This window comes from Bemisia tabaci, chromosome 1, assembly GCF_918797505.1.
Source record: "Bemisia tabaci chromosome 1, PGI_BMITA_v3".
NCBI classification, from domain to species: Eukaryota; Metazoa; Arthropoda; class Insecta; order Hemiptera; family Aleyrodidae; genus Bemisia; species Bemisia tabaci.
Genome location: NC_092793.1, coordinates 59,205,530 through 59,217,780, shown reverse-complemented (window position 1 = coordinate 59,217,780; position 12,251 = coordinate 59,205,530). Strand labels below are relative to the sequence as shown.

The 12,251-nt window shown below is 36.1% G+C and overlaps 1 protein-coding gene across 1 annotated transcript; it reads left to right on the top strand.

The window, feature by feature from the left end:
* The first annotated feature begins 3,548 nt into the window (after window positions 1-3,548).
* On the top strand, window positions 3,549-11,636 carry LOC109036590 (mitochondrial tRNA-specific 2-thiouridylase 1). Its single transcript, XM_072304410.1, has 6 exons — window positions 3,549-3,735; window positions 4,842-5,026; window positions 6,470-6,696; window positions 7,792-7,959; window positions 8,472-8,696; window positions 9,802-11,636. The coding sequence occupies exons 1-6, from the start codon at window positions 3,593-3,595 to the stop codon at window positions 9,934-9,936; spliced, it is 1,083 nt and encodes a 360-aa protein (XP_072160511.1). The 5' UTR covers window positions 3,549-3,592; the 3' UTR covers window positions 9,937-11,636.
* The last annotated feature ends 615 nt before the right edge of the window (window positions 11,637-12,251 follow it).

Genomic DNA, 12,251 nt, shown 5'->3' with positions numbered 1-12,251 from the left:
GTACACCCTCTCACACACACTCACACGTACATCATACCTGTGACGTCATAACAATAAACAATAAACATAACCTCAAAGAAGCCGTGTGATCTGTGATAACGTGATAACGTGCTGTGAAGCTAAGAAGTGGAAAATTTCAAGATTTTCAGATATATTTTGGAGTGAGCATGTGATGTGAGATGTGTAAGAAAAAACTTTCAGAGTCCTGTCTCGTATCTCCACTTTATTGACTCCAGACTTTTAATTAATGGTTTCGTTCAGTCGCGCAAGTACCGCGTGAGCTCGTGGCGTGCAAGTTTACTGCCCAATGCAATGGCTGTAAGTAATTTTTGCAATTGTTGCTTAACTGTTAATTTTCCTGGTTTTCACAGGATTGCTGAAAATACTTGAATGCGCAAGTTCCCGCTCACATATGGCATGAGGTAATCCTAATCTGTGAAGGAGTACTTATACAAATTTTGCATGAATCATAGTTGATAGGATCAGAGGGCGGAAAAGAGAAGCGCGCTGATTTACTAAGGAATTTTTGGCTTTTTAATCCTTTTGTGAAGTAAGAACAATTTTTAAGGAACCTCAGCTAGAGATCAGAGCATATCAGAGGGCAAAATAGGAAATTGCTCTGTAGGTAGGAATTTTTTGGCACAATTAAACATGGATCTTTTATTGGAGTACGGATATTTTTCAAAAACTGAGCAATTTTGAGGCTAAGATTGTAGCCTATTCTTTTTCTGCAAAACTTTCTGCACTCCTCTCACTTTGGATGATCTCTGTTTTATTGAGTTGACATTTGAATCGGCTCGTGCGAAAACCGCTAATGTCCATTTTTTTCAATTTTGAGATTTTTGGGTTAAAGTACTCTCGGAGGTCAGACACACTCATTAATGTGTTGAAAATGTGAAATGTGTTGATGTGTTCCCTTAGATTTGAAGTCCTTTTCAGGGGGGGCTGTGGTCCGAATCATGCGAAAACCGCTAATGTCCATCTTTCGTTTTACGCCTCATTATACTGTACAACAAATCAAAATAAAAAAATGTCTCCTGGACGATATTAGGTGATCTTTATGCATTTTAAGGCGCTGAATCCGAATATGACCTCCGTTTTTTTCCATCAACCTCCAATTTTCCGGAAAAGCCGATTTTACTCGAAAAAATGACCGTTTCTGGGCATTTTCGGTGTTTTTCGACTGATATCCCCTGCAGAATGTAGGTAAAACGGAGGTCATATTCGGATTCAGCACCTCAAAATACGTAAGGATAACCTTATTTTGCCCGAAAAGCATACTGAAAAATATGCGTCTTCGATATTTTAGAACCGTCCACGCACAAATCATGCGAAAACCGCTAATGTCCAGTTTATTGCTGGGAGTTTTGTGATGAAACTTATTTTAAGTACCGCAATTGTCCGGAATTTTATTTTTTTAACTTTATGTGAATGATAATCTACCGCTTTAACATCTTTAGAATGAATTTTGAAATTATCAAACGGCTCCAATACTCGGCGATTTTTACGAATCATGCGAAAACCGCTAATGTCCAGAGTCCTCTTTTTAATTACTCCATCCCAGACAGAAGAGGAGCTGGAAACTGTTAAGGATCCTTTTCTACAATCCACTCTTGTAATCATCAACTTCTGAACGTTTTTTAGTCCCGCATTCAAAAGGCTTCTACAGTTTTTTGCAGTTTAATCAAAATAAGAGAAAATGGACATTAGCGGTTTTCGCATGAGCTGATTCATTTGTAGTGAAGATAAGGAGAATATTTGGCCATACTTATTTAAGTAAAGATCATTCAAACTTACACCTAGAGATTACCAGCCGCACGCACTCAGTGACTTATTGGTCATGAAACGCAATGTTTGCGCAGATTTTTTACTTAATTGATGTAATATGTTGATCATAATTGGACCTTGAGGTATTTAATTGTGAACCTTACCTCTTCATATTTTATTTTCCAGCTTGGCAAAATTACCACCACCAGACTAGCAGCTCCTTTTCGGTCGGTTGCTGTTGGTGTATCTGGAGGTATTGATAGTGCTGTTACTGCCCTTCTTTTAAAGCAAAAGGTAATTATTATTCTCTAAAATATGGAAAGAGGTTGCAACTTTGTAGCGGTTTCCAAGAGTGTTGAAGCGCCGTAACTTGATTGTAAAGTAGATATCAAGGCTTATATCTACTTTACCTTTACCTACTTTACTTTATCATCTTTCTTTTTTTCCAAGTTTCAAATAGCTTATTGGCTGATCCCACGCATAGTATCCCAGCCCCAGGTGTCCATTGCCTGTGACCATCAAACTTAGGTTATCTGGCTGGGAATCAAACCCGGGACCTCTTGGTCCTAGGGCCGAGCCTTGCCTACGAGAGTAGAGAGGCCGTAACGACGATTCTATGACGTAACGCTAGTAGATGAAACTCGGCCACGATTGAACATGTGTTCTTATGGGAGAATGCATGACATATGTTCTTTTTGTGCTAATATCTTTTCAGAGGTTGATCCGATGCAAACATTTTTAAGTACATTTTGGAAAGAAGATAAAATTTCTCATCAGAAAACTGCCTAGTTCATAAATTACATTGTCTGATAATTGAGGAAATAAAAGCTAAACACGACTAAATACCGAAAATCGTTACCCCACTAAGATTCAAACGCGCCGCTCATGCAACTTCGGCCCATCGACGGCAGCTCTGATTGGTTAACATGGCGATTACTCTACTAGTTTGACGCTATGAAACCGAGTAGTTAAGGCCTCTCCATTCTTATAGGCAACGGGCTACACTGCAACCACTACACCACAGGAGGCCCACCTGAAAATTCCCCATCCAAGCATGAAAATTTAGCTCCAGTATAATATTTTTGTGACAATTTATTAAAGCTCTGTGCTAATATCATTCTTTCAAACTTTTTAAACTATCAGTCAAAAGACATTACCTAAGTCAAAATGTCAGCACAGAATTTTAATGCATTGTCATCTGAATAATGTTCTGAATCTAAATTCTTAGGCTAAAATAGTGATTCCAGCATCACTGAAAAAATTCATATCTGGGACACTGGAGGTCCCCTGAATGGATGGAAATGGTTCCACAGGAGTGCCAGGGGGTTATCCAAAGGGAAAAATGAGTAAAAACACTGGAACCGCAGAAAATACTTCTGATAAAATAAAAATATCAAGAAAAAAATCATAAAACAAAGCACAATAATAGGTGATTTGTGTACTTCATAAATTCCTGAAATCTGCAGGTGGTGCCCACAATTTAAAAGGTATCAGTGAAGATGGTGGGGGAAAACACAAAATAAACTAATCTACGTCTTGGACCCACACTCTGCATCCCAGACCAGAACTTAGGTTGATGTAATTAATATACTGCATTACCTCCGCATCAAAATTGACCTCTCAGGAAGGGAAGACTTAAGAAAATCTTTAAGGATAAGACCTTTTGGGCCCTCTTCTCTTTGGAAGCATCTCCCTGCAAAGTTCAATTAAAATGGGCACCCTGAGTATGAAGATTTAGAACTATCATGGTTGTTTACTGTGATTTTGCTGTCTAAGAGTATTTGTTAATCCTTTTTTTTTAGGTTTTTCTTTATCTGGTGTTTTCATGCGAAATTGGGATGATATTGACGAAACTGGTGTATGTGCTGCAGATCAAGAATGTGACGATGCCAAATGGGTTTGTGACAAGCTGAACATACCATTCTATCAAGTGAATTTTGTGAAAGATTACTGGAATGATGTATTTAGGTTTGTGCTTAGTTTTAACCCTGATTTTAACTTTTCCTCCGACAATTCATTATTCTTCTTTTACGAGTGTCAAAAATGTAAAAAGTATCTACAACTTGTACTAAAGTAGTGAGAGTTTGATGAAAAAATGTTTACTTTAGTGGTAGATAGCTCATTATAGCAACAAAAGATTGTACAGTGTAGTAAAGCAGAAGTATAAAGCCTATTCTGTTCTATCCAAATGAGGAAGAAGGAAATATTTTGAGATTCTGTACCTAATGAATTTTCCAATAATTCGGAAATACCTTGGAGAAAATTTTACAACCGAACCACTGTTGCCCATCAATAGGGACGTATTGTCGGCTACAAGTGTTTTTGTTTTATTTACAATTCTCTCACTCAGTCAGTTTCTAAAATACTTCTATTTGTGTAAGGTTTCTGAAGGTTTGGAAAACCTGGAAAGTTAGCAAATTTAGGATGACCTGGAAATTCAATAGAATTTTACCAGCACTAAGTTTGCCGAGCAACTGAGGTCAGTGCCATTCTGATGGCTCAAGTTCGAATCTCCATTGCAAAGTTTCGAAATTTCTGCTCCTAATTTATTTATTTTTTAAGAGATACCAGCTAAAGTTATAACTTGAAATTTATACAGAATATTCTACCTACAGAGAAGAAAAATCAAGAAAGTTTCCAAGTAATTACGTCAACTAGTTTTCCAAAGAAAGAATAAAGTATGATAGGAAGTCTGCAACGTCGTGAACTGAGATACATGGTTTTGAGCTTAGACTATTGATTTCAGAGAGCGCAAACAACTTTTGAGGGCCTTTTTTTAAAAACTTAAATCTCAAGAATTTGATATTTTGTTATGTAATAGTTAAGCAAAAGTTAGCATAATGAAAGAAAGGAATTTCATTTTGATAAAAAATCAAGGAATTCCGAAAATTTGGAGTCTGGATAAAGTCAAAACCGTCAAAAAATTGGATAATGAAAAAATTATGGAGACTCTGACCATGTATAATCGATTCTTGGAGAATCTCTTGGCTACAAATAAAGTGCCGAGTTGTATCACCGTGATTGTGTTGTTGTAATGGTTGTTTAATGTGACCCTTTTGATTTTTATGTCTCAGTGAGCTAATCAACGATTACGAAAGTGGATTTACCCCAAATCCTGACATCTTATGTAACCGGGACATTAAATTTAACAAATTTTTATTTTATGCAATGAATACATTGAAAGTTGGAGCTGTTGCAACAGGTCATTATGCAAGGTCCAGTTTTGGAAATTATCTGGAACATTTTAGCCCTGGTAAAAGTGAGTATGTAACTATTCATTTTTTTGTGTATCTTTTTGCTGATGGCTGGTTATGCTGACATCATTCTCATATTTTCAATTTAGTAATTTCAAACAGTGAGAGAGTATACACATTTATTAAATTAGGAGTAGAGGCAGTTATTTTTTTTTTAACTCTCCATTCTTCATTTTCTCTGCTATATAGGAGGAAATTGGACACTGCTCTTTAACTTCATAGTAAGATTTTATTTAATGAATGATGCGTAGGAAAAAAATGTAGTAAATCCAATGATATTCATGAACTCTATGCAAGTGCTTTGAAAGCTAATAGAGAGCCTCTAAGGGATTTGGTAAGTCCAACACACTTTTTTCTTCTCTTATTCAAGAATATGGGCCTGTTGCACACTTTTGCTAGAGCAAAAATAAGAGGTGTTACTCATAGAAAGTGTCTTAAATTTCACGATGAGCTCATCGGCAAAGTCTGAAATTCACTCCTTATCTACTTCACAATTTACATAAAAAATTTGTGTTTTTTCGAGCTTCCAGCTTCAAAAACGATACCACAGCACAGGTGAACATTTTGTCAGAGGAGTCATTCTATCCTACCCCTGCTCACAAGGATACTATGCAATATTCAACATAGCCGATGCCAACCCGCCAAAACAATGTGACGGGACGATGATTTTAAGCACCTGATAACAATCGGTGTGTTTACATTTACATTTTTCTTGCGTTGATAGATATCCGCCTTGATTGACCTCGTGCTCTCCTCAACTTGCGCGCAGAAGCGTCGGCCATGTTGAGCAAGGATTGAATGGAACGACTCCTCTAACGAAATGTTCACCCATGCTGTAGTATCCTTTTTGAAGCGGAAAGCTTAGAAAAATGCAAATTTCTCACGCAGTAAGTTGGGAGTGTATTTCAGAATTTGCCAATGCGTTCATCGTGATTTTTGAGACATTATCTGTATGGAACAACTCTTATTTTTGCTCCAGCAAAAGTTTGCAACAGGCCCATTCACAAGAAATTATCGTACAAGAACATACTATGATTTTAGAAAAAAATTAACATGATCAGAGATTTTGAAAAGCTGCAATGAATGTAGGCATTTTTCCACTTTAACCTTTGATATTCTTACATGCATCACTTTTTTTTATGTTTTCGGTGTATTTTTTATAGAAGCATCTCAAGAGAAAGTTATTAAAGTGTGATGTATCACGTCGCAGAGTCATAGAAGATAGTGAAGAGTGAAAATTTCAAGGAATGATATTGATTTGGTCTGTGAAGATGCAAACGAGATAAGTTTCAATGCTGTGAAGATGAGAGAAAAATGCTTTAGTACCCCAATATCTAAGTTCTATGGTTAATATAATTCAAAATGACAAGACAACTTAGATTGCAGAACAGATGTTATGTTGGCCATATCTTTCAATTAGCCTGGCAATCTTTAATTTTTCTTTTCAGATGCAAAATTACTGAGACCTGAAGATTCCACTAAAGATCAGACATTTTTCTTGAGTCAAATTCCACAAGCTGCCCTCCAGAGAACACTTTTTCCTTTAGCAGACTTGACAAAAAAGGAAGTAAAACAGATTGGTGCTGAAAATGGATTTGATAGGATTTTGATGAAGAAAGAAAGTACTGGAATTTGTTTCATTGGCCACCGCAAATTCCAAAGCTTCATTTCAGAAGTACGCTACTCAGTCATTAATTTTATTACATTTTCTTCCTATTTTATTTTTTTAACAGAAGTTCGTTCGTCTTATATTTTATTTGTAAATGAGATGTTGAATGCGATGGAACCAGTTTTTTGTTGAATCTTGGGTTTGGCGAAATCCTAATGAAGTATCCAATTCATTGTTGAAAAACTGGGACGTAAATTCAAATTTACAATCCCTCTGGAATATGAATATTTCTTGAATAATGCTGCTGTCTTTGTTTGAATCTCTGTAATTTCTCTGCCACAGAAAAAGCAAAGAAGGTGACTTCTTTCAGAAAGTGACAATGTAGCGAATGACTTAAACAGGAACGAGTTCTATAGGACTCTGTTCTATTGTGAGTGGTTGATTGCAGCGCATTCTTGCGTAGGACCCTAGTAAACTCAGAGGATCCTTCCCCCTGAAGCTCGATTCATCCATCGCCCACTCTAAAAGTGAGGTTAAGCCGATGATTGGAAAATAACACATAAGGCATCTGGATTCTTGAGAAATAAGTATATTTTTGTCATTTTCCAACCCCTTTTGACCAATCTAGGCCTGCCGCCTGTTAGATAGAGGTGAAAAACTCGATTTTTGGCAGATATACGTAATCCTACGGATTTTTGTCAAGTCTGATAACTGATAATAGCAGTGAGTTGCAAGGGCCCTACGCAAGATAGCAGCACTAGTACCTGCTCACGAATTTTTACATTGGCTCTTACGGGAGTCCAGGGTCCTATAGACTGGGTCCGTGCCTTGAAATTTTAGGAACAGATGCATCCTGTTGTGCGTGGGGACGAAGAAATACAGTATTTTAAGCCTGAATCAGAATTGAAAGCTCTCAAAGATTTGTTTTTCTTTTTTTCAGTTTATCGCTGAATATCTCTTCCTATTTAGGACCATCTTTTGAAGTTTGGCAACAATAATTATACCTGGATTTTTCAAGATACAGATCAGACCTGGTGTTCTGATTTAGATTAAATTTTCCATAGCAATGTTCTATATACTTACAAAAAAAGTAAAAATTGTCTTGAATGAAAAAACGTTAGTTGGTAATTTTTCAATTTTAATATCTTCTATTTCTTACAGTACATTCCAGATAAAGAAGGTCGCTTTATCGACATAGAAACAGGCAAAGTTGTCGGAAAGCACACAGGCATCCATCATTTCACCATTGGTCAACGATGCAAGATTGGAGGTCTAGCGATACCATATTATGTTGCCAAGAAAAACCCAGAAACCCAAGATATTTTAGTTGTAAGTCAATGCTTCAGTTTCAGTATTTTTAGTTTGCTCTCCATGAAAAGTGTCTTTGCACAACAAAGAATTAAGGGTTGTGTTCTGGAGCTCCAAAGTAAAAGTTTCCATCCTGTTTTCCAAGAGGCTAGTAATAGAGTATCACTGTTTGTCTCCAAATATTTAACATCCCTTTATCTCTTTTTTAATCCCTCTTCTCTGTCTCTTCATCATAGTTTGTGCCACCAAAACTAGTGGATGAGGGGTGCAGTCAATGAATGGCTCCGTTCATTGTCCATGGGTTGAAGCACACGTACATATGCTCATTTACACAACCCAGGCTTGTCGGATGCAATCGACCCTCAAATAGTAAACTTAATTGCCAACTCTGCTCTGCCCCTCATCCATTAGTTTTCGTTGCGTCGATTACAGGTGTCCCCTACATCATTTCCTCCGAGGAGAACATTCCTAAACTTTACCATTTATTCATTCAATATATTTTATTTATTTGTATTATCATCTATTTGTTTCAGGCTTCTGGAGGAGGTCATCCATCACTAATCTCGAATTTGATGATGACAAGTAAACCGTATTGGATAGATCAGGAGCCGCAATATCTGAAAGAGAATGGAATTCTCAACTGTTTTTTCCGCTTTCAACACATATACGATTTAGATCCGTGCACAATAATAAAGACATCCAGTGGGAAATTATATGTCCGTCTCCAGAAACCTGAAGTAGCTCTTACACCAGGACAAGTAAGGTCTTTTAAGTCCCTCTCTAGCAATACAGTTCTGCTCCTTTACAATGATGAATGTCAAAGTAAATTGACCTAGTTTTTCTTGGAGACTTGTCAAGAGTGAGGAAAAAATCAAGCTAGAGTTAGAATATGTAAGCACTCTCACAATCAGATCTCTAACAAGCTGTAGCTTTTTGAATGTGGTTCATGCAGCAATCTCTTACAGCTGACCACTTTTTCATTATGCTGCTGTGTCAAGAAAGAATATTGTGGAAACAATGGACTGTTGCTCAATCTCATTAGGTAAAAGCTCTAGTCTTTGGTTTTAAAAGGAACTCTTCAAAAAAATTCAAATGAAAAAGTTACAAGTTTTTCTTATGCTATCAAATAACATTGAAGTGCTCACAAAATGTCTCCTGCAGCATGGCAGTCGAAAAATCTTGAAAAAAGTAAAATATCGGCCTACCGGACGTCTAAGGCCAGAGTTAATACTGTTTTTACAGGCAAGACTTGTTGACACAAACAGATACCCTAGGACACGAAAACTAATAAGAAAGATGTTGATAATAGAGCATACAGGAGTATTGATAAGCATTTTTGGATAGCGAACTTTCAAAACATCAAACAGAACTAGAGTGATGGTCGTTTGAAGTTTGCAGTTTAGAAAATAGGATTTTCAAGAAGCTATGCATTTAAAATTCAAATCTGCATTGTTCAAGGTGAAAAATTGCTTTATCAGAATGCAAATTTTGTCCTTTATAGGTACAAAAATTATCAAATCTGCTTGCAATTTATCTTTGGAACACTAGAGATAGATTTCTATGAATATCTGTACATCCGATTTTTCAACTTAACTCAAAAAAAAAAAAAAAAAAAAAAAAAAAAAAAAAAAAAAAATCCCCTGCCTGAAAGGTTGCCTCCCTAAACTAAGGTCTTTTTTACTGTGGGCAGTCAACAGATTTTATTTTTCACCAACAACAGGTATTCTAGATTTATTTGAAGTTTCATGATATTATCAGCTAAAGTAGATAATTTGTAAAATAAAAATGGTAAAGTACAGACCTTTTGCCAACCATCGATTTGCCGTAGAAGCAGTAACAGCTGTCAATTTGTTTTATTTACAGTATGCTGTTTTTTATCTGGGAAATGAATGTCTCGGCAGTGCCAGGATCGAAAGCACAGGGCCTTCGTTGTTCACAACTAACTATGAAGAATTGCTGCCCGAACCTGCATTGAAGGAAGCCCGAAAAAGTGGGTAGTGTCTAAGATTTCATGTGCTCAATGGTCTACATGATCAGTTCCCCAACTACAGGCGAAATTGGGTGTAAAGAATAGTTATCATTGAAAGGTAATTCTACCGTCTTTGGTTGACATGACTGAGAGATGAAAATATTTGTATGAAATGGCTTTTCAATTCTGCCTTTGTCAATTTTGGGTCCTTGCCTTGAATGTGTATAAATGGTGCTCTTGTATTGCACAGGGATTTGCAAGTGAAGTGCTTTTGCCTTTGTTGAAATTTTATAAGAAAAACAATGGTGCCCTTGGTTTTCTCCAAAATGAAAACTCAAGCTCAGAGAAAGCTCTCAAAGTTGAAGCCTTAATAGAGAGAATCGTCTCCACATCTTATGTAAAATTTCGCAAGGAAAATGATGGTGCTATTAGGTTTTCACTGAAATGAGCTCCCAAGCTCAAAAAAAGCTCTCAAAGTAGACGTCTCTAGAGAGGAGATCGTCTGAGAGATAACGAGAGTCCATATCCATTCGAGCTCTTTTTTTACAGGTAGAAAGCAATTATATTTGCAGGATTGCTACTTAATGCGAGGACTTCAAGACTGGAACCATGCTAATGTATTTTCCTCCTACTTGTGCAAGGAGAGTTTGACTGGATGTAGAGGTGGACTTCTGTTACTCAGGTCATCCCCTCCACTATGGCCTCAAATTTGAGATCTTTTTTGAGTTTGGGAGTTCATCTCATGTAAAAGCAATAACACCATCGTTCTTTTTGCAAAAGTGTATCTGAAAGAATGTATTCTAACCGCAAATCTCCATGGCATACAAGAGCTCAATTGTGCAATAGAAAAAACATGTATTTCAGATTTTCACATAGCAGGTTTTTTCATATTGCATTGCTTTGAAAGAGTAGGGATCAATATCGTTGCTCAAATTTTGGTGAATTTCTTTGCCTCGCCCTAAGCGTGCTCCAAAGATGGTGGACAGAAAAATTTGGTTATGTCCTCTCAATAAAATATGGAGTTGACCAGAATCAGTAAACGTACCATATACCACTTTATAACAGATCAGCTGTCTATAGTTTAGCAATTAAAGTTCACCAGAGACATAAGCTGGCAGATTTTCTGTCTTACTTCGAAAGTATGTTAATTAATATGCTGTGGACTCTTACATGAAAGGGAATCATAAATTCTACAATTCAGATTAGTTCTTTTCTGTTCCACCATCGTTTTGGACCGAATTGAACCAATTCTCCAAGTTAACATCAAGTTTGAACCAAGAAAAATAAGTTTGAATTTTTATTTCTGCATAAGACTCTATGACGAGGACAAAGTTCAGTGTCTTCTTTCCCATTCATACTATTTTCTCTCGAGTTTGTTTTTTAACAGGATGAAATCTACAACCAGTTGAATTCAAAACTACTCCAAACTGATTTTTCCCAAATTGTAACCTGATGCATATCTATTGAACTCTGTCCATTCATGGTTGTTCATGGGAGGGATTCAATCGCGAAGACCCTACTTTGAAAATATCAGTTACAAATCTTGTGTGTATGTTTGATTACATTACTTTCAATGAGTTCAGGAAGCATACGTTAGGGAGCATTATCATGTTTCAACGATTTTAGAATGTAGGTATCTCTGTTATGTTTGAGTTTTTTGTTATTGTGGCCCTTGAATTACTTGTTCCTCCTTTAGAAATAAAAAGTCCTCAATATTTTGTATTACAAATTTTCTAAAGTATTTTATTCTAATATAAAAGGCTACCCCTGCTTTTGAATTTAAACTGTGCCCCTCTGATTCTTGTAAATAGTGAATCAATTCAACATCATAAAGGGTTGGGTCTATTACCTATGGTCAAATCTAAAGAAAAAAAGAATGAACAAAATAGAAATTTTTCTTCAAACGGATTATTTTTTTCACAAAAAAGAATCTGTTTGTCAGTCCCATTTAACTAGTTTATTTAATGTCTAGTAATATTGTTTAGAAAAAAAAGTAAATAAAAGAGGAGTGAAAACTTTCAGATGGTGATCAAACTACCTTTGTTTATAGTTCCACCGTTTATATATTTGGTAAGTTTAATTTCTTGTGAGATCAGAAAACATCTAGAAAAAATTGTTTTTCTGTATTTTCAATTTAGAATAAAGCTCAATATTAACTAGACTAAATTTTGCAGTGTAGAATTACTTTTTCTAACTCAACCACAAAACCACCCATCTGTACAGGGCAACTGCACATGTATCTAACTAGAATCAGAAATAGTTTTTCCTAATTGCTAAGTGTTGTCCAAGTAACATATTTAACAATGATTCATTTTCTCTAAATATTAGGTGATCCGGAGAGAAA

Coding starts and splice junctions, on each gene's coding strand:
- LOC109036590 (XM_072304410.1), top strand. CDS start 3,593: ATGCGAAATTGGGATGATATTGACGAAACTGGTGTATGTGCTGCAGAT. Junction 6,697..7,791: donor TCCAAAGCTTCATTTCAGAA/GTACGCTACTCA, acceptor TATTTCTTACAG/TACATTCCAGATAAAGAAGG. Junction 7,960..8,471: donor AAACCCAAGATATTTTAGTT/GTAAGTCAATGC, acceptor TATTTGTTTCAG/GCTTCTGGAGGAGGTCATCC.